A 22,511-nucleotide genomic window follows, 5' to 3' on the forward strand; every position below is an offset into this window, starting at 1 on the left:
ACGCACACACACACACACACACACACACACACATACATATACACACTTTCACAAGCACTATCTTTTACAGAGTCATATGTCACAAACTCACTCACTCACTCTCGCGTGCACACACACACTCATACACACACATGCACATGCACACACACACACACACACACACACACACACACAGTGAGAAAGAGAGAGGGGCTCAAAACTAGGCCACCAGGTTTTGTGTTTCAGTCTAAAGCTCAGAGAGTGATGTCCCGCTTCTCCTTCTTAACTCCTTCCTGGGACTTCCTTCCTGCAGTCTTTTGTCCCTCCTCAGCAGCCGTAGCTGAATGAAAAGGGGCTACTTGTGTATGTGTGTAGATGTTATCAGTGGTCTTCTCACCCATACCACACACACACACACACACACACACACACACACACACATAGTGCCTCCAGTCCTCAATCTGCTCTGCTAACCATGTGAAAGTGTGTGAGAGTGTGTGTCATGCAGTCACCAGATGATGAGGTCATCGCTCTGGAGGGCTGATCCAGAGATCAAAGGGACTCTGCAGGAGGTGGGAGGTGATGGAAGGGCCTGGGAGATGCTGCTGGGGCAAAGAAGACCACATACATACCACACAGAGACACAGACACACAGACACAGACACACACACACACACACACACTTACACTTCTTACACACAAATACAGATGCCACTTCTAAAATGATCCTCTCTTGTGACCTCATCACATTATGGTCTACATACACAAAATTACGCCCACACACACTTACACACACACACACACACACACACACAATGCCCCTCTGCTGTGATCCTGTCATGATGCCGTCTGTGTAGCCACATGCCATGTCGCCAGCAGCTCACCAGGCCGTGTGTCAGGCAGCCGGAACAGAGGGATGGTGGACAAAGAAAAGAGAGAGGAAGAAAGGGGGGATGGATGGAGGGGGCAACGAGAGAAGGAGAGAAAGGAGGAGAGGAAATGAAACAGACTGCTGGTGGCTAACGGCGGAATGAAAACAGACTTAAGGGGGTTTAGAGGCTCTTACAGGGGGCTTACTGGGACACAATGGAGGAGGAGGGTGCCAATCTACTCACTGGGGGGGTGTCTGTCTCTCTGTGTGTGTTTGTGTGTGTGTGTGTGTGTGTGTGTGTGCGCCATTCAGAATGTTTGTGTGTGGGGGTTGTGTGTGTGAGATCTTAAAAATGAAACTGAGGATACAATATATAGAAGTGTTTTGGGGGTTGGGAGTGTGTAATGTATACTATCATACTGATAATGTTGCAAGATGCTGCTGATCTGTTTAAGGAGACTCGGTACTCTCTGGTGATTTGTCTGTCAGCTTTTTTTTGCTTGCTCTCTCTCTCTCTCCCTCCCTCGCTCTCCCTCTCTTCCCCTCTCCATCTCCATTAATTTTTGATTTGTCAGCAAGAGAATCCACAGCTTCCAACACCCCTGTGACCCTGTGTCAGTTATGTAACAAGTAGACACAGGTTCTCTCTCTGTGTGTGTGTGTGTGTGTGTGTGTGTGTGTGTGTGTGTGTAGTGTGTGTTCACTCTGACAGGGGGGGGGGGGGGTTGGAAATGCTGCTTTTAGTGCTCAAAAAGTGATAAAAGCTCTTCTGCTGGGAGTGTCCACTGAGAGGCTCGATGACGCCCCACCACTGGGAAGCCGCGGCCTCTGAGTGACCAGTAGGATTCCTACAGGACGCTCCGATCCCTAAAAGGGACCGATACTCCGTCCACTCTGTTCAGTGGCCAATGAGCAACGAGTATAGGCTGCCCCGCTGTTTAATAACTAGTAGTTCTGGGTGTGGTAGTTTGTAAAGTGTAAAGCCATTGGAATACTTTTTGTCATCTCTACCAGTTTGTCTACCAGTCTGTCCACGTTGTGATGGATTCACTCCTGTTTGGCTTTCGCCACTGAAATGTCTCGCTGCCTGCGCGAGACCTTTCCAGTCTGACGGAAGCTTTTTCCGCTCGCTAAAACTTTTAACGGTGCCTCGCTCTCGCTCGCGCCCCGCGAACACATTTGATTCTAAAAAGGCATTCATAATGCATCACTGATTATATAATGCATTACTCATTACATAAAGGATCACTCGCGCTCCCAAACTAAATGAAACCTGTGAAATCGACCTGTGGCGTAAACACATTCCCAGCTGCACTGAAACCACCAGTGTGTGTGTGTGTGTGTGTGTTATGAGTATGGAGCGGTAGAGTGTGCAAAACTCCAGCAGTGGAGACGAGGCTTTCCCCCCCTCTTCCTCCTCCTCCTCCTCTTCTCCTCTCATCTCTCCCTGATTACATAAGTCCTAGTTCATGTGTCAGTATGGCTCTCCTTTCTTTTGATTATTTGTTTTTTTCTCTCTTTCTCTCTTCTTTTTTTCCTCCCCTCCTCCTTTTTCTCGATGGCTGGCCTTCGAAGTTTCCATAGCTGATTGCGGAGAGGATTGAAGACAGATGGGTAGTGGGGTAAATTTAGCCGTGTGAGTCATCCTCTGAGATTTCTCGTCCCGTCCCTAAACGGAGACGACTACGAGGGCCGCCGTAGAGGAAAAGGAGTTACTGGGCTTTTTTACGGCCACGCACACACACACACACACACACACACACACACACGCACGGTTCATACTCCAATTGCTGCTGCTTCTGCTGTTCAAGTACTTCAGCAGACCACTCGTGTGTGTGTGTGTGTGTGTGTGTGTGTGTGTGTGTGTGTGTGTGTGTGTGTGTGTGTGTGTGTGTGCGTGTGTGCATGGATGCCCGTGAGCTGTTCCTTTCCATCTAGCCTGCCAAGGCTGACGGTAACAGCATTAAAGTTCAACGTGACTGTGAATCCATAAATTAATTTTCCCTCTTTTTCTCTCCCTCCCTCTCTCTCTTTTTTTTTTCTTCTTGTTTAGGTCGCTCTCAGCCAGTCCAGTCCCTGGAACCCCAGACAAAAGCCCAAGGTCATTCTTCATGAGGACGTACCATGGCTCTGACCTGTGGACAGCTAGCAGCTCTGTCATCTTGACCCCAAACTATACGCACTGAAGCCTCAAGAAGACCCACTACTACTACAGAAAAGAAAAGGGCTTCCGAGACTGACCGATTGACCTGTAGAGGAGCTGAAGTTTGACCCGGAGCTCTGACCTGAGAGAGCTTTTTGTTTTTGTTTTTGTTTGTTTGTTTTGTTTGTTTGTTTGTGTTGTGTTTATCGGGCGTGCGCGTGAGAGGCATCGCGTCGTCGTCGTCGCCATGCCGATCCTGAAGCAGCTGGTGTCCGGCTCGTCGCAGTCCAAGCGGCGCTCGCGCGCCGACCTCACGCCGGAGATGATCAGCGCGCCGCTCGGCGACTTCCGCCACACCATGCACGTGGGCCGCGGCGGCGACACCTTCGGCGACACCTCCTTCCTGGCCAGCCGCTCGGGCGAGCCCCCCCGCCCTGACCCCCAGTACCACCCCCACCACCACCACGCCTCCTCCACCCTCCAGCAGCCCCCCCAGCACCAGCCCCCACCGCCCCCCCTGCCGGACTCCCCCGTCCACAAGCCCGGCCTGCTGTCCAGGACCTTCCGCAGCAGCAAGCGCTCGCAGTCGGTCAACCGCGCCGACAAGCACAAGACGGCGTCGGCGTCGTCCATCACGGTGGCCTCCATGGCGCCCGGAGGAGGGGGGGGCGGCTCGCCCGCGCACGTCAAGACGGCCATCTCCATGCCGTACCTGAACGAGGCCGGCGGCGGCGTCGCGATGTCCAAGAGCGCCTCGTCCAGCCCGCTGAAGAAGATCGGCGCCGACGGAGACGCGGTGGACGGCTGGAAGCCGGCCAACGGCGCGGCGGCCACCGGAGGAGGAGGGGTCACTCTGGCGTCCCACGAGCCGGACCTCCTGGAGAGCGAGCGGCGTTTCGGCGAGCTGAGCGACCTCCCGCCGTCCCTGCCCCGCGGCGGCGGCGGTTTCGGGGGCATGAAGCACGCCGAGTCCATCATGTCCTTCCACATCGACCTGGGCCCGTCCATGCTGGGCGACATCCTCAGCGTGATGGACAAGCCCGGCTGGGAGGAGGACGACCTCGGCTACGAGGAGGGCCGCCCCTCGTCCCCCCTCAGCCCCCCCGAGGACAGCGGCGACCACGACAACGGCGACCGTGACAACGACGACGACGACGACGACGACGCCCCGTCCCCCCCGCCCCCCTCCAGGCCCCCTCGGTCCACCTCGACCGCCCCCTACACCCCCGAGCTCCGCAACAACAACAACAACATCGCCGGAGTGACCCGACCCTCCAACCACCTCCACCACACGGACAGCTGCTCGGTGTCCAGCTCCGGCTCCACGGTCCAGGAGGACAAGATGTCGGCGCACGGCGGCCAGTACCACCACCACAGCAGCCACCGGCACGGCAACCAGAGCGAGACGGACGGCGACAGCGCCCGCTACAGCTCGCCGGGACGGACACGCGACGAGGAGGACCGGGACTTCTCCTTCATGGACGACGAAGAGGACGAGGACGAAATCCGAGTGTAAACGCAGGAGGCGTGTGTGTGTGTGTGTGTGGGTGTGTGTGTGGGTGTGTGTGTGTGTGTGGGGGGGAAGGAAAGGGATGTGTTTGAGAGGAATGGAGAGAGAGAGAGAGGGGGGGGGGTGATGGAGGTGAAAAGGAAGACGACTGGTCTGGACATGGACGTGCTGGGACTGAGGGATCTGCTGCTGCTGTGTCCGACAGAAACGTCACACTCGACTGGACACAAGAGACTCAACACACTTCCCGTTCAACCACCGTGTGTGGATTATAAACGCTACCAACCTGCTTATTCAACTCTTGTGTCTTACCGTCATCACTGCAGCCAGGACTGGAACTCTGTGTGTGTGTGTGGGCATGTGTGTTTGCACATGTGTGTGTGGGCATGTGTGTTTGCACATGTGTGTGGGCATGAGTGTTTGTGCTTATTTCCTTGTGCAAATGTGTGACTGTTCTGTTTGCATGTGTCTCCGTAGGAGAGAAAGCAGGCTGAGAAAAATAGATGATGTAGCTGTAATGTTAATCCACTTTAAATGGACACAGTAATGTCCACTCCTTTTGAGGTTCTTTTTTTCTTTTCCTTTCTTTTCTTTTTCCTCCATTTCCTCATTGACCTTCAGTGTTGATCACTGACTCTGACTGGAGTGATTGCAGAAACCCCTATGGAGCTCACCATAGACATTATCACCCCCCGCAATCCCACAATCCCCCTCTCTCCACAACTCCTCATCTCTATGGTCTCCCTCCTGGCCAATGGGATCCTGGCCAAACCACAGCAAACAGCCGTTGACACCTGCCAACTCCCTCGTGGCTTTATGAGGATTAACACCTCATAGAGGCCATCCCATAATGGTTCCCTTTCTATGCTCCTCCTCTCTGGTCTATGCTCTGTTTCTATTGGCTGATGGGCGCCCAGCCAGGAAGTCCATTAACACACCTCCGTGGCTCCATTGGAGGGAGGACCTCCGAAGCAATCCCACAATCCTCTGCTTCACACTCCCACCTTCTCACCAGTATGTTGTCTTGCTCTCGCCAAAGGAAGGCACATTAAACCACACACACACACACACACACACACGGCCCAAATAGGAGTTAAGTCACTGGACTCTTCCTCTGAGAAGCCTGGCGAGTTTATGTGGCGGTCATGTCACACACACACACATCACATGAGTAGGATTTCCTCGGCGTGTGTGTGTGGGCAGTCCAGGGCACCGGAGGAGGAAATGGGAGAGAAAGTGGATGGAGGTCACCACTGGGCTACTCGTGTGTGTGTGTGTGTGTGTGTGTGTGTGTGTGTGTGTGTGTGTGTGTGTGTGTGTGTGTGTGTGTGTGTGTGTGTGTGTGTGTGTGTGTGTGTGTGTGTGTGTGTGTGTGTGTGTGTGTGTTGTGTGTGCCTGTTCCCTATTGTCTTACAAATTCACTTGAGGATTCCTACTTGTGTCGTATGTTCATCTACATATCATTAATACAATAATTTAGTCTATACTGGGACCTGGAACAGCTCAACTCATAAACTCTTAACCTATGAACTTCTGGTCTGCTAAAGAATTGCACCATGGGAAATGAAGTCTTCAGTCACACACAGTCTTAGCATTTTGATCATTTTTTTTTTGGTTTGTTTTTTCTTATGGAGGACTTCCAGCTCTTTATGTGTATGGACATGGGAAATTCAGGACACTGCAAAAGTTCTTTGACAAATACGTGATTTTGGGGATCTATTTCCTTGTTGCTCTATAGAGACTTGCTAGAGATTTGCCAATCAACCCCCTCACCACCACCACCACCCCACCTGAATGACACTACAACACAACATGACACTATATGGACAAGGATGCTGCAGTTGTGTGAACCTACATTAAACACTCCAAATGCTATTTTTTTATACAGAAAAAGCTTGTGGTGTGTGTGTGTGTGTGTGTGTGTGTGTGTGTGTGTGTGTGTGTGTGTGTGTGTGTGTGTGTGTGTGTGTGTGTGTGTGTGTGTGTGTGTGTGTGTGTGTGTGTGTGTGTGTGTGTGTGTGTGTGTGTGTGTGTGTGTGTGTGTGTGTGTGTGTGTGTGTGTGTGTGTGTGTGTGTGTGTGTGTGTGTGTGTGTGTGTGTGTGTGTGTGTGTGTGTGTGTGTGTGTGTGTGTGTGTGTGTGTGTGTATGTGTGTGTGTTTATGTGTCTGTATGCATGTGTGTGCTTCCATCTCAGTCTTACACCAACGTGGGTGTGGTCGTAAAACAAGTGGCCTTTCAAAATAGATCCTGCTAGATTGACTAGGAATCGGAAGTGTGGATTATTACCAGATGTCTTGTGTGTGCAGGAGAGGTGTGTGTATGTGTGTGTTTACATGTACTGCACATTCACATCTGTGTGTATTGTTTAAATCGGTGTATTGGAAACCTGTAGGTGTGTAGAGAGACTTAGAGTGAGACAGGGGAGGGAGGATGCCAAGGGAACAAGGTGGTTGCGCAATGAGTGACTGACCTGGTCCAGATCTGGCCCTGACGTGGCTCTGATCCGGTGCGGAGGCGACAGCTCTCCTGAGAGTGGAACCAAGTTGTGAGGTCTGACCTGAAGGCCGCAGTCAGTGGGCATGAGCCGCTGAGTTGAATTTGGTGAAACCATAACATTAGAACGCTCCAAAATTCTTTTTCAAGAACTGGAATGTGGAACTGGAATGTCCCTGAGTTACATAAGAATTCTAAAGTTTCTAATGGTGTTGGTGAAAAACCCCTCTTTGCTCATTTCTGCTGAATCTCAGCTCAAGAGGAGCTTCTGTGTGGAGGCGTTGAGGTTCCATCACCTGTTCCCTGTGGCCGTGTACCTCCATTATGCTGGTGGAATGGGCTTGAATTGTCCCGTCCGGAGATGTTTGGTCTGGTGTCCTGTCATCGTCGCTAAATCAGGAAGCTTTTGTCAGCGAGATGTGAATGACGATGTGAAAGCGAGGGATAGCGGAGAAGTAGAAATGCTGGAGTTTATTACGGAGACTGAAACTGTTAAGAGAGCAAACGTGCCAAGTTCTGTGCGGAATTGTTTGAACTACTTTATGTTCAGGCAGTGGTTCATTTAGGTTTATGATAAACCCTGTGGTGATATCAGTTAACTAGCCAGGAAGGCCAAAAACTGTGGTGTGTGTGTGTGTGTGTGTGTGTGTGTGTGTGTGTGTGTGTGTGTGTGTGTGTGTGTGTGTGTGTGTGTGTGTGTGTGTGTGTGTGTGTGTGTGTGTGTGTGTGTGTGTGTGTGTGTGTGTGTGTGTGTGTGTTAATGTTGATATGTTCCATTGAAACACATTAATGGTATCCGTTTCTGAAAAGTCTCCAAACATATGGAGGCAGTGCTTCTGCAATACGTGACATCCACTCCCACCTGTATGCTAAGCAGTGCGTAGGAGACTGGTCAGGTTCTGGAGAAATCTGGAAGATTCTGTGACATTGCTTTCTTTATACAGCTGGAGAGTGTTTATGCTTCCACTTTAGAACACACAGTGGATTCTTAGAAGGCCTCAGTGTGTGTGAGAACACTCCAGAATTTACTAGCTTAACGCAGCAACAAGTGCCATCGATAGCTACGAGAAAGTAAATATTTGTCTGTTTTTTATTTTTAAACTTCAGTGACCTTGAGATACAATGAAGGGCGTCACTGCCAGCTATCAGGATTGTGTGTATCTATAAGCAAATTCTCTTGTGTGTGTGTTTCTTTTGCAGAAATTAAAAACACTTTTGAGACATGGTGTCTAGGTTAGTGTAGGAAATGCCACAGTTATTCAAGCCGACTTGGAGCTGTTTTGTTATTTTCCCCTTTTCACTCATTTCACTCCTGTTCTATATTAATAAATATTATATATATGTATTTACCCTGCCCTCGGTTCACTTTGGAATAACTGCTATATTTTTCAATAAAACAGAATGCTGGTAATCTTTGCATAACTTTGTTCTGTGATTTTTTGTTTTGTCTGAGATTTGATTCGTGCCTGTGGCAATAAGAGACCACACATATGCTGCGAAAATGCTTACCTCAAGTTGGAGCATGCTTGGCTGTCACTAATTTGTCTGCACGAAGAGCCCCTAGCACTGAGTTGAACAGCCTGCCATTTTCCAGCATGTTGACAAATGCCCTCTTTCAAAAATATTTGATTCAGCCAGCCAAGAAATAAAAAAAAAACACACAATCAATCTCTGTCACACGGCTTAATGAGAGAGCCTTCCGGAAATGTTTTCACTCTAGTGCGGTTGCCTGAGTGTCTCTGTGGCATTACCGTAGACGGAAAAGATTAGATTTACTGACTTGCAAAATTTAAAAGCGACATTTTAGAGTTTATTCAGAAAACAGCCTCTGGGGTCGAAGTGAAGAAAATAAAATAATCAAAGTGGTAGGCCAGGAGGGTATTCCAACTATGTGCTCGTGCCAGTTGTATCTGGGATGAGTTCACTCCGAGAAAGCGGTAAACCTCCTAATAGCAGAGCTCCATGGCTTCATAATCCTTACCGTAATTTCCCGACTATTAGCCGCGGCATATACATTGATTTTGCTAAATTTCTTCAGCTACGAGGTTAATCCAGTTAATGTAGCAGTTGATATGGTGTTAATATGGTTTTGTTTCTTTTAACTTGCATAAAAACACTGCCTTGCGGCGTTTACACAATGTGGCTAATATGTGGGAAATTACTGTACTAAACAAAACCATGTGGGTCTTCCTTTATTAGATTTACGCCTTACCTAGGTGTGTCACTAAACCACATACATCGATATACTACACCGCCTTTAAACTACTCCTACAACAACGATTTACAAATACAGAAATGGGAATATCGCTTGTACCTTATGAAGACTTCAATGAGAACACTCCTTGTGGTATTATGTACAGTATATCTATTTTTCTTTCAGATAACAAAGCATAACAAAGTGGGTTGGCATGCTCGCTTTCTTTTGCCCCCCCCCCCCTCTGCATGGCGTGATGGGGAGGGGGGAGGACACACAAAAACAAACAAACAAGGCTTCCCTCAGAGCTGATGCCAGCCTTGCCGCACAATGCCCATATTGTGCCCTCCAAAAGCTGTGAACAAGCTGGTGTGTTTGGGAGTGTCTGCGAAGCATTAAAACGGCTGCCCATGTCGGCGGACAGCGAGCGATGCCAAGACTGCGGAGTGGCCTGCCCCACTGCCAACGTCTGCCCCGGCCTCTGATCACCTACTCCGCTCACGCCCAGTGTGTTCACACCACCTCACACACCCCTGGGGCTCTAGTGGAGGGCGAACCAAAAAAAAAAAAAATGTCCGCTATAATTGCTGCTCTGTGCTAAATGTGTATTTATAAAGACCAGCTAATTGGGCGCTCTCTTTTTTTCTTTTCTTTTTCTTTTTTTTTTTTTTTTTACTTCAGAGCTGAAAATGTAGATCTGGAACAGTCCCTTTGAATAGACTCCAACCGACCAACCTGAACTGCGTTGACCTGATAAAGAGAAAGTTTTCAGCCAAAACTGACGACAAAGTCAGCAAGGAGCAACACATGACTGTGTTGCCAGCGTAGCAATGCACCATCACAGATGGACCGCGGTTAGTGGCAGATTGGTGGGTGCAGAGTGTGTGGGGGGGCATAAGCCTGGCAGAAGGGGGGTTGTGGCATGAATAGCGAGGGGTACAAGGGGGTGGCGTGGTGGAATGTAAAACAGATGGTACTGGCCGATGCCCCCCCTCCCCAGGGCCTGGGTGGAAACGGGAGGCTGCCAAGTGCCAACATGTCACTGGTACCCAATGCACCGCAGCAATCTGGGTACGAGGGAGAGTGACCAATCAGGGAGGGAGAGTGACCTATCAGAGAGGGAGAGGGAGGGAGAGTGACCAATCAGGGAGGGAGAGAGAGGGAGAGTGACCAATCAGAAACTCCAGCGCTGGCTTTGGTATTGATCTGCCGTTGATCTGGGGGAACAGCTCACACCTCTCCAGATGTGGACCAGATGCTTCTCAAAGTCAGCTGCTATTGGAATGTTCAGACAGATTCTTTTTTTTTTTTTTTTTTTTTACTTTAGCAATTAAAACATCTCATCCAGAAAAAGATCTCCAACGCATATTTTGTGTCAATATATTATGTAATGATTTTGATACCGTCCTTTCACTTTGATGTTTTTTATACAGATGAATAGGGCTGTCATGGCAATCACAGTATATTTCCGTATAGGCAACAGTAAAACTATAGACATCCATTCCAGATGTATAGCAAGACCCGTGTTTTCATCTTGAATAAGCAGCCTTGTGATTGTATTTTAACCAGCACGCAACTGCTCTGTGAGGTTTTGAGGCTGACTATGTAGTTTTGACATTTTAGGGATCCAAGTTTCCACAGCTGTCTTCCAGATGCTTTTGCGTCTCATTCCGTCCATATTATTGGCGTGCTGGAGATGACTGGTTGGAGAATAGGCCTACCACTTGCTAAGAAGTGACAGGTAGCCTAGGCTACATGATCCAGTAATTTAGATGCATTCAACCTATGGATCCGTTGTGTAAAAGATGACAACTCTCTCTCTCTCTCTCTCTCTCTCTCTCTCTCTCTCTCTCTCTCTCTCTCTCTCTCTAACTGTGTATGCTAGAGTTCTGGCTGGATGCCAATCTGAGGTCAGCCTATGCTCTCTCTCTCTCTCTCTCTCTCTCTCTCTCTCTCTCACAGACACACACACACACACACACACACACACAAACGTAAAATCAAAGTATACGTTACTACAACTCATAATATATACTTACAACAACACAGTCAACGAATAGGGTTTTGTTTATGTGACTTATTTCGGTTATTCGAAGACGAGTGATGCCCTCTAGTGGCCATGCAATTTACTGCAATCGTTTTACACAAAAGTGTCGCGTTTGATCCCCTGGAACTTAATCAGGTTGTACGTTTGTGACTTTCTGCACATATATAACTGTCATTAATGATAACCTACATAAACTGGTAATTGCAGCACTTTGCGATTATTGCAATTGGCATTGTAATTTCACTGCTGAAGGTTTGACAGGTTTAGCTTCTGTGTGGAGTTGGATGATGAGCAACGGGCTACGTCGCTAAGCGCGGTAAACTACAATTAGCCACATTCATTTTAGGATGGAAGCTTGACCAATTAAGTATACTCAGTGATACAAAGAATACTGGTAACATTCCATTAACCACAAACGGATGAGTTTGCTTTTTTTGCAGGAAGTAGGACGGTTCCGGTGTGTAGGTTTTGGTCGGCTAGACGCTGCTGGAGAGGCAGGCGATGTCAATTTCAGCACGAGCCTATATCAAACGGGACTCGTGGTGATGCATTGGACAGTAAGTTGAATATTATGTCTTCCAATATTCATGTAGATGGTGATGAGGCTACGTGTTTAACAATGACCGAGACATGCTCCGTTTTTTTCCATATTGTGTCATTTCTGACATCACATTGTCTAAACAAGTAATTCACCGGTCTATAAAGAAGCATTCTGACCATATGACACGTTTGTCTCGCAAAACAATCGGGTGTTCCGAATAAAGTTGCAGCTTTATGCGTTTTGGGTAACCAAAGGTCCTTTTTGGAATCTCCAAATGGACACTGAGCAAAACGCATGTGTATTCCCACTCAAATATGGGTCCTAAACAGTCATACTTTATCCTATAGTGATCTACTTTGAGTTACAGATTCGTAAAACCTGGTAGTGGGCCTCAGATGTGTTTCCAGGACAAAATTAGTGACCAAAAGGGCAGGGTGTTAGTGGGTCTATTAGTGGGTCAACAGTTAATCTATTTAGCCCCAGCTTTCTAAAGAGGTCATTTGATTATAAGTTAAAATATGTGGAACAGGGACATTGTAAGTAGGCCTGGTGTGCAATTTCGAGCAAAAACTCAAAATGGGGGGCATAGTCTCAGAACATTTAAAAAATGCATCAAAAGAAAACATCACTGTGTTCTTACAATCAATCATTACACCCTGGACAGCAAAATGCAAAACATAGTTTTAAAGGAGTTTGAGCCTGATAGATCAAATGTAGCCTATTGAGTACAAATTACGTTTATTCATTATTCCCAAGATGTAACTATGATGTAAGAGCTACAGTATGCACCTACCAGGCAGATATCATACATTGAATTACAACTTGTCATTTTCATTGAAATAGACCTATAGTAAACACCTGAACTTGTCAACTTTTGTATGGTCTTCTTTAGCAAAAAGGCAAAAGCATAGTTTCTCTAAATGTGCCTTAGATCCATGCTTGCAAACAGCACACAGACCAGATGATATCTCTTAAAGATAAAAGTTCGTAAGGGTAGGAGCTGGCTTCACTCAAGACTTATAAAGTTTTTCATACTTATACAAATATGCAGTGCATTTGCAGTAACTTTATAAGAGCAGAATATACAGTATATTGTTATGTGGTATGATAAATTATTGCTGATTGAAAAATTGGGAAAAGGTGTTTCACAATGACTTTATAAGATCATGAATTTGCAAGGAATGTTAGCTGTGAATAAACGCTTTCCATTTGGTCAACACAGTTAATCCAATTGAGTTAATAGTCTTTGTACGAGAACTATGTTAAATGTTTTGAAAAAAAGATGTGAAAATGTGTTAAACCAATTGAAAAGTGTAAACACATTTGCAACACATTTGACTTCTGCTTTGCTAAGAAGGTCAAGATCAAGATCAAGAGGATCCCAGTTTCAATAAGTTCATCTAAGTAGTCAAGAAATTAACAGCTACTTGAGTGCTCAGAGTCTGTTTGTGGTCATTCAGATCAGGTGACTCTACAAAATGTCACCGGCAACAGACATCAGAGATGTCCAAGGTATTACGAAGGATTCTGCTATTTAGGTATGTAGTGGGCCTAAACAAGATGAAGTGCCCCCACCCCCCATTTTCCTACCATACATGTGACATTATTTTCTATTTAACAGCACATTTTTCCAGGAAAATATTCACTTTACATTTTGGTTCTCTTCAGGGCCCTGGTGTGAACTTATTCATGTTCCAGGGGTTCTGTGTCAGAACTACTTCATAGGATTCTACCCATATGGGTCCTTCTGCAAGTTTAGCCAGTAAGGTGTCAACTTTACCCTCATCTCACGTAATCAAATAGCATACAATGGCTTTCTTTATCCTGTGCTTTGATTTATTCTCTTCAATTGTAGTCCCAAATTTGGGAAGCCTTATGACAACAGTGGACATCATTTGAATGTAAGTTTCAGTTTGCCTAAGTTTATAATTTTAACATTTTTAGAGTGACACCACTTTTTTGGTATAGGAAATAATGCACAGTGGTAATGTAAATTTGTTTATTCTGTCTCTCGTCTGGTTAATGTGAACTCTTACCATATTTACATAAAGGCAGCACCTGCCAGTCAATGGGACAGCCTGCTTTGTTTGATTCGACAGCACCGCCAAGCTAGAATAATTTAGCTCAGCTGTCAAGCTAAAGTGGTCACCATGGCATCCACTGTGAGGTCATTTCGGAACAAAAACTCCATGATGGAGAGGCTAATGATTGACAGCCAGCCAGAGGTAGAATGTTAAGCCTACTCAAATGTGTCTTTGCCTGCTTTACATTTTTCAGTGAGCAATGGCTGACTTTTATTTACAAAAATGTTGGTAAATCATTGTTGGGCATTGTTTATTAACACTTCAGATTGAAATATGATTGCCTAAATACATATTTAAATATGTTGGTAAATCTGTGTTTGCCATTGTTTATTAAAACTTCAGATTGAAATATGGTTGCCTAAATACATAGTGTCACTATGATTTTGGTTATGTTTAATGACCAACACACTTGTACCACTAGTTTACCACATATGTACCATTTATTTCAAGGTGCATTTTTACAACACAGTTGTTTTGGTTTTCCACTAGGTGGTAGTGTTTATTCATATTTGGTACTTATATGCATTTCTGTTTCATTAATAAACTAACATTAAAATGTGTACAATTGTATTGTAGTTTTTATCAAAAATATATTCTGATATATTTATACATATCAATATACATCAAACCTTCATACATATTCAAGTGCCACAGGTTATCCCATCAGTAAGGCTAGAAACACAGAATCGTGTATGATTGACTGCCATCCACATATAAAAAAAAAGGTATGAAAACAAACTTTAATCTGACTCTGGCGAGTCACTGTTCTCAATGGACCAGTGTCCATTTAGGAAGATCATCAAGTTCACGTTCTCGGGCTCCAGGTTACTCCTGCTGTGGTGCACCCTCCTGGAAAGTTCTGGGTTGAAGGCCCTCTGTAGGGGGACAGCCGTCGACACGACCGTGAGATACTTCTGCGCGACGTGGCTCAGCTTCTTGAGCCCCCTGGGGAGTCTCCAAAAGTCGAGCGGGTTCTGATCCGTGACCTTCGTGCTGGTGCTCTTGTACTCCGTCAGCAGCGCGTCCACTTCGTCCGGCGTCCCGACGACGCCCGGCGGACCGGCGCCTGCGCTCGGGCACAGAGCCCTCAGCTCGGCGTGGAGCTTCTGCTCGATCGTCTGCGCCCTGCTGCTGAAGAGCAGCATGTTCTTGAAGCGCGGGTCCATCGCGGTGCTCAGGGCCGTCCAGCGGTGGTCCCACGCGTGGCTGACGTGCCTCACGCAGACGTCCGCCAGCGCCCGGGCCACCCGATTGCCGCCCTCGGACAGCCAGGCCATCGACTTCTGCAGGCTGTCGACGAGCGGGATGATGTTGGAGAGCGACTCGTAGCCGTCGCTCACCATGCCGTTCGCCGTGTCCCGCAGGGGCTGCAGGGCGGCCAGGATGTCGTGGATTTTCTCCATGTCGCGCTCGTTCAGCCAGAGGTCCTCCTTGACGTGCTGCAGGAGCACCTGGTTGATGGCGGCGCGCTGCTCGGACAGCCGCTGGAGCATGGCGGCCACGTCCAGCCAGGTGTCCTCGGCGGCGGCGGCCTGGACGAGCCGCAGCGGCGCCAGGTTCAGCTGCTCCTGGTTGGCGCGCAGCTGGCGCTGGGCGTCGCGGTCCTGCTGGAAGAAGCGCACCACGGCGCGGCACTTGCGCAGCAGCTGCGGCACCCGCCACGTCGTCGTCGTCTCGTCCAGCTGGGCGAGCGCCTCGCGGAACACCACGTCCAGCGTGCACACGAAGCAGCGCACGTGCACCCAGCCTTTGGCCTCGCAGCTCTCCGTCATGCTGCCCTTGCTCATCATGTTGGACACCACCACCTTGACCTTCTCGGCGACGCCCCAGTCGCCGGACGTCTTCAGCAGCTGCTCGACCACGCGGGCCGCGCCCCGGTCGGCGCCCAGCGGCACCGTCTCCAGCAGGCAGCTGCGCCGCTTCCAGTAGCGGTCGATGAAGTGGCAGCTGACGGTCAGGTAGGCGCCCTCCGAGGCGTGCGTCCACATCTCGGCGGTCAGGGCCACGTCCGGGACCGACTGCAGCGTGTCGCGCACGTCGGCCTTGATGCGCTCGTACACGCCCTGGAGCTCCGTGCGCACCCACAGGGCGGAGGACGGCGGGTCAAAGGTCGGGTTGAGGCCCCGGCAGAAGGCTCGAAAGCCCACGTCTTTCACCTTGCTAAAGGGCAGCAGGTCAGTCACCAGCATTTTTAACAGGCCTTGCTTCAGATGCTCATCTTCTGAAGGGAATACCACTGTTGATTAAAGGCCTAGTTACTGCCATGAACTTTGTGATCTATTTTCTCTCAGTGTGAAAAAAAAATGCTATTCTGTTTTATGATAAATGGTTTCAGGACTATATTACTTATGTGTATATTTATAAGTATGTGTTATTTGTTTGTTCATATTATTTTGTTTCACGCTCCTATCTGTCAATGTCTGAATGAGTTGTTAAAATGGCTAATTGAGGACATTGACGATGAAGTTCTGTGATTTTAGAGTCGTAAAAGGTTGTCAATACTAACCTTGAGAGACTTGTTGAGGCACAGCAATAGCTTGTGTCTGAGCCAGGTGTAGTTTTATGTTCTTGCCGAGAAGTTTCCTACTCCTCTTTCGAATTCGGAATCGCTTCCTGCCTATTTCAAACAAACAGACTTAACAGTTTATATTTGTATCTTCAATCATGGAACAGCAGTTATTGTTGTTGTTGTTATTATTGCTTCCCTCATTAGAACTACCATTTGCCCGGCTCAGGGAGTTTCACTTCTATTAAAACGAAAGTCAGACGCAATGTAGAAAGTGCTGCAGCCTCTCACAGTGCGTGAGACAAATAGAATGTAATCGGAGAGTTCAGATCTCTTTACCAAATCACCCTTTTGCGTTCCCACACACAGCTCAATCACAACACTTTTGCTTTCCTTCTCCTAGCCAGGCGTGGACCGACATTCCATTCGACCAAGATCAAATGTAGGCTAACGATGAACTGTTTAGAAAACGGTGCTTTCCCCTTGCCATTTCAGGAAGATCTTGAGACGTAAGTGTGCGTTTTGTAAATACAACCGGACACGCTCTGAACCAAAGAGAGTGTGACGCTTAGAATAAACACGCGAAGTTCATTTACGAATGCACCATGGAAACGAAATCGATTGACAACGCTTGACGCGTCGGTCGTTTTAAAGTCATGATTATTGAAAAGCCAATGCTGAAAATATAGCATACAATGAAATAATATTGTTTTCAAAAAAGGTAGGCTACACTACGAGACGAGACAAATCTTATAAACGGGTTGTTTCCCCAACATCAGCTAACAGATTCCTCAGTAAATTGAACTTAGGCTACCCTGCTAAACTTCTCTCCTAACATATCAGTGCGCAGCAAAGATCATAGAGCGCTACGCAAAGCTGAACACCCTCAGCACCTGCCTCTGAACATCGATCTTCAAGAAACCCACCTGAACTCGCCATTTGCACTGCGCGACTTGCCATTGGAGCTAATCAATGTCTTTTATTCGTGTCGCAGAATCAGAAACAGGTGTGTTTTCGTTTGAGGGGTGGAACCAAATCAACAAAGGAGGGGCAGCATTTGACGTAGCCTATGATCTCCAGAGTGGCCCTCATTATCAGAATGTGAGAACAAATCAATAAGCCTATCAATTAAACAAGTTATCTAACTACACCCAAATTCTCTTCAGGCGTAACTTAACATCTATTATAACATATTTCATGTCAAAAGGCGACGTTTTTGTCTCAGTAGTAAGATTATTTTTGAATGAATTATAATTATGAATCACAGACTGTACATTTTTTTTACAGCAGGCTAGAGTAACAGGACTTTTGCAGTAGGCCTACCTGAACAAGAACATTGCTTCACCATTTTCCAACATACAAAAACATTTTATTAGTAGTATTATTTGTCCTTTTTAACCAACCCAAGAGGAAATGTCCAACTTCAGATTTGTGCTAGGCCTAATTACCCAATCAGTCATAGCATTAACTAGGGGTGGGACTTTTGATTGATTTCTCATGAAAGGCATTCAGTTGGCACACTCTGTCGCTGACATGAGTGTGCCAAGACACTCTGTCACCTGCCATGCACATCGGTGCTAGCAATATTTTCATTTTCAACTGAAACCTACCCTACACTGACAGACTTTGACAAGATTTTGGAAAGATTCTTGAAAGACTGTAGTCTTTTGAGTAAAGCTTGAATGAGGGGCATTAGTTAACACTGACAAGATTTGAGAAAGATTTGAGATAGTTTGTAGCCTTTTAACTAACGCCGCTCATTCAAGCTTTACTCAAAAGACTACAATCTGTCAAGAATCTTTCCCAAATCTTGTCAGTGTAGGGTAGGCTTTACAAAAAATAACTACCGGTAAATCAATCAACTGGAAACGGACAGAAAACCCATGATCTCTGTTTGCGTGTGTCAATACAATGACCAAATCACTTTTGAATGAGGATGATGAATGTCAAAAGAGGCTAATGACCGCTCTACTTCTGCTAGATAAAAGGCTTTAGTGTATTTAAGGTTTAGTTTGATTTTAAATTGTTATTAGCTTATATTGAATTACTTTATTTTTTATTTGCTTTTTTCTTTTTTACTTTTTAATGTCTTGTTGTGTCTCAGGTCCTTGGGCTTACGATGGTGTCGACTCCCACATTAATCCATGTTACCAATGATTTTCTACATGCTTCAGGTCAGTCTCAATTAATTCCATAGCAGATTTAACAAATTAATAGTGTGCCATTAATATTGGTCCACTACTCTTTGATGATGACAAAGAAGGCATCACTCATTTTTTTTTTTTTAAAGCAATGTGACTAGCACACTAATTCCATTGCTGATTCCACAATTCCATTGTGGCACACTTACTTATATCTTAAATTCCACAGTGGCCTCAATTAAGCCAAAACAGACTCTTCCTTAGGTGGCGTGCGGCCTAGTAGCCTATAATTCAGTGAAAATATATTTGAAAGCACAAGCACTATTCTGGAACAATCTGGCTGGAGAATGGTCTCTAATGGAACCACAGTGGAGATTAAGTTGCAGTACTTTTAGAGGAGTTTTGGAACAATGTATCTCCATAATTTAAGAATATCCCAGCCTTTAGCAATGTCTTATTTATGACATATTGGCCTGTTTAAGACATTTCTTTGAACATGAAGGCAATACAACATGTCCATGTTCTGCTAATTGGCATTGATTGACTGGCATTTAATCTTGGGCCTACAGTACAACTGTGCTATCAGTCATCCACTTGTACAGTTTTGTTCAGTTTTAGTCATATCTGTCTGCCACACACACAAACTGTGGTAGCATAACTCTGGATTGCTGCCAGTTTGGCATGAATCTCCACTAGATGATGCACTCCAAAATGCAGTGGCAGCCTTTCTACAACTTACTCAACATTACAACATTACTCTGCTTCTCTGTAAGCCCAAAGCACCCCTACACTCTTAAAATTGCTCAAGAACATACTGTCATTTTTACAATGGAAGACATGTTGATATGAGCTCATGTAATGCAATTACCATTATCATCTCTGAAAACAAAGCTGAAATGATCAACCCTTTTTATCTGCCTATCCTCACCTCGGGATTGACTAGGTACTCCTTCAGTGAAAGACAAGGTGTCGAACAGGGACGGAATGTGTTTCGACAGAGGATGTTCTTCTCGTCTGGTTGACTGAATGTGTTTAGATGGAGGATGTTCTTCTCGTCTAGTTGAAGAAATGTGTTTAGACGGAGGATGTTCTTCTCGTCTAGTTGAAGAAATGTGTTTAGACGGAGGATGTTCTTCTCGTCTAGTTGACTGAATGTGTTTAGACGGAGGATGTTCTTCTCGTCTAGTTGACTGAATGTGTTTAGACGGAGGATGTTCTTCTCGTCTAGTTGACTGAATGTGTTTAGACGGAGGATGTTCTTCTCGCCTGGTTCTGGCGCGTGTGTTCCTACGGGGCGATTGACTTCTCTCTCTTCTTCTCCGCTGGTTGCGGGTGTGTGAGGTCAGATCTCTGGACCTCGTGTCCCTGGTCGATCTTCTCGGTCTGTCTATACTGTCCGGCATGGCTTACTCCACTGAGTTTGCTGCAAATGGGACCTCTGCCAGCACCTCGATGAAGATCACCTGTTGCGTTGCTCCCTTTTTTTTTACCTTTTTTTACCCCCCAGATCCTGGAATATTCTTGAGTGTTTTGTTTTTTTGTGTCTCAGGTCCCTGTTCTTATGAAGTTGTTGACTCACTCTAATCCATGGTAGGCTACTGATGTTATTTCACATAGTTCATGTCAGGCACATACTGTATGATCTTGCTTATTAAATGGATATGAATGAATACTGCCGTATGGTGGCAGAGGGTGCTGTGGCTTAGAATTCCATTGTGACATGCTGACTTCTTTAGCTGACAAATCAATTGTGACCAGTGCTTGAAGTGGGAAAAAATAAGTGCAGGAACTCTAATTTTCCGACATTTGTGCGGTGAAAAAAAGTCTTTAGGATGTGTTGGTTCAAAAACACTTTCAAGCAATAACCTATAGGCCTAGACTACTTTTTTGTAATTCACAAATGAATACTGAAAAACCATTAGGCCTACTGTAAAACAACATGAACCACACCAGTGTGATAGCCTTCTTGTAGCCTAGGCCTAACAATAGACTGGGGCTAAAGTCCCAGTTGAAGAAAACTGTGAAATAGGCTGTAGCCTTGTTACGTTGATTTAATTAACAATAACATCTGGCCAAGAACAGAGATTCAAGGTAAAAAGTCAGAACAAAAGAGTGTGACTGTAAGTGTTCTTTCTATTACTATTTTGGGTTCTGAAATGGCATATCAAGCATCTGCCATCGCTATGACAAACAGGTGTTTGAATACAACTTCTGATTTGAAAAATAAATTCTTTTGAAGTGGGGGAAATGGGGAGGTATAAGAAAAATGCAGAAATTTGATGTGATTTCAAAAAAGGATATACAGAGACATTCTATAGCCTACTCCATTGGAATCAGTAGGATCTCCTGTTTATTTTGACATGTAGTTTGCCATAGGGCAGTTTCGAAATCGTGAGCTATTTCACAGAGAAGAATGAGTATGACGCAAAACTGAAAGTGACATTATTTTTTGTCTGTAACTGTAATTTTCAACGCTAATTATCTCGCGAACCGTTCATCATAGAAACTAGCGGCTAGTGCCGTTGGAAAGGTCAGGTTCTGCAGTTTCATATGATATGCCTGTTAATTCTGTGCGACAATCTCGCGCAGCAATATGACTGAGAAGAATGGGTTCGGCCGCGGCCGCATGGTGCGTCTCAGAGAGGTTCGGCCGGCGGCCCGATGGTAGTAATCTTCCCGCGGCCAGGTACCGGTCCGTGACCCATAGATTGAGAAACACTGTGATAGGGCACTGTCGTGGCTCGTGGGTAATGTAGTGTTTTATCAGTCTTGTGATATTGTCTATTAGTGGGCCACTGTCGCTGCGTCGGATCAGTTCAGTAAGTACCGGAACGCAGAAAAAAGTGGCGGAACCCAAAAGACGAAAATACAGAAGTTCCGGAACTGCGTTCCGCTGCGTTCCGGCCCACTTCAGGCACTGATTGTGACACATTTTAGCCAGATCTGCCAATCAGACTCTTCATCTGGTTTGTGACCTATTGTGATTCTGTGAATGTTGTCAAATGAGAGAAGGCCTATGTGATTATCTCAGTATTGCTGCTTATATTAGTGCTCTTTGTAACATTTCCATGATAGACCAGCTTCTACAGTTAAATGTGAGTGTGTGTGTGTGTGTGTGTGTGTGTGTGTGTGTGTGTGTGTGTGTGTGTGTGTGTGTTATGCCTGTGTGATAAAAGCCTATTTTATATAGTATAAAATATATAAAATAGGGACCATAGGACCGGATCATAGTCCATTCTGGTGTTTCTTTCTCTTATTTGTTTAAGCACCCACGGCCTGATTGGTGAATAAATTATTTGTAAATTGATACTGTCAAATAAAAATGATTAAAAAAAATAGAATAATCTGGTGGGCCAAATGATATTGATGGTGGGCCAACTGTGCAGCCTGTTGCCGACCCATGTCCGAACATACAGGTACTAGCAGGAGATACACAAAGGACCGCTATACCACAGAACACACTCATGATAAGGACCACTTGGAAACAACCACCCATTTGCTCCATCAGCAACTTTACTCCCCCCCCGCCCCGCCATCATTCAGAGTCTGCTCTGTCCTAATGAGCAGAGTCCCAGCTTTGGCTGCCCAGTTCATCCTGCACCCAAGATGATCAAGGTCAAGGTAACTTTATTGTCCCCAAGGGGCCATTTTTGTGCAGCCAGCAGACAGGAATTCAGTCTCCGTTCATTTGAATTGATTAACTCTTTCATCTCACCTTGGATTTGAAATGGATTTCCATCGGCAGGTGAACAGCTGTTGAAGTACGGCGTGGTACGTTCATATCCTGGCCAGTTTCCCTGCGTGGCGAATCCGGTGTCTGTTGTCCAGCCATCGAGCTCTGCGACGTCGACGCGGTTTCCCCAGAAGTCCTCCCTGATGTAATCCTCTCGGTCTGAACCGTAGGCATTAGTCAAATGTGTGCAGCAAGTGACGGTGTGTGTATTCTCAGCCCAGGGTTGTTGAATGCTCCCTCGTCGTCTCGGATAACCTCGGGTGCGCGA

The 22,511-nt window shown here is 46.3% G+C and overlaps 2 protein-coding genes across 5 annotated transcripts in view; one reads left to right on the top strand and one right to left on the bottom strand.

Annotated features, from left to right (window-relative positions):
- cdc42ep4b (CDC42 effector protein (Rho GTPase binding) 4b) overlaps positions 1-8,410 on the top strand; it is a 28,094-nt gene extending 19,684 nt beyond the window's left edge. For all 3 annotated transcript variants that reach the window (XM_062526073.1, XM_062526075.1, XM_062526074.1), the window contains exon 2: positions 2,904-8,410. In XM_062526073.1, the coding sequence (XP_062382057.1) occupies positions 3,241-4,509 (1,269 nt within the window). In that variant the 5' untranslated portion in view covers positions 2,904-3,240 and the 3' untranslated portion in view covers positions 4,510-8,410. The remainder of the gene's footprint in view (positions 1-2,903) is intronic.
- Positions 8,411-14,584: 6,174 nt separating this feature from the next.
- The window catches only part of si:ch211-152f22.4 (E3 SUMO-protein ligase ZBED1), a 119,207-nt gene continuing 111,280 nt past the window's right edge, over positions 14,585-22,511 (bottom strand). Inside the window, exons 1-3 of one of the 2 annotated variants that reach the window (XM_062526594.1) lie at positions 17,296-17,323; positions 16,370-16,480; positions 14,585-16,099 (exon numbers count right to left, since the gene is read on the bottom strand). In XM_062526594.1, coding sequence (XP_062382578.1) covers positions 14,604-16,099; positions 16,370-16,480; positions 17,296-17,308 — 1,620 coding nt within the window. In that variant the 5' untranslated portion in view covers positions 17,309-17,323 and the 3' untranslated portion in view covers positions 14,585-14,603. Of the gene's footprint in view, positions 16,100-16,369; positions 16,481-17,295; positions 17,324-22,511 lie in introns of those variants that run through there. The other variant, XM_062526595.1, reaches the window with a different exon arrangement.

Source organism: Sardina pilchardus, chromosome 22, assembly GCF_963854185.1.
Source record: "Sardina pilchardus chromosome 22, fSarPil1.1, whole genome shotgun sequence".
NCBI lineage: Eukaryota > Metazoa > Chordata > Actinopteri > Clupeiformes > Clupeidae > Sardina > Sardina pilchardus.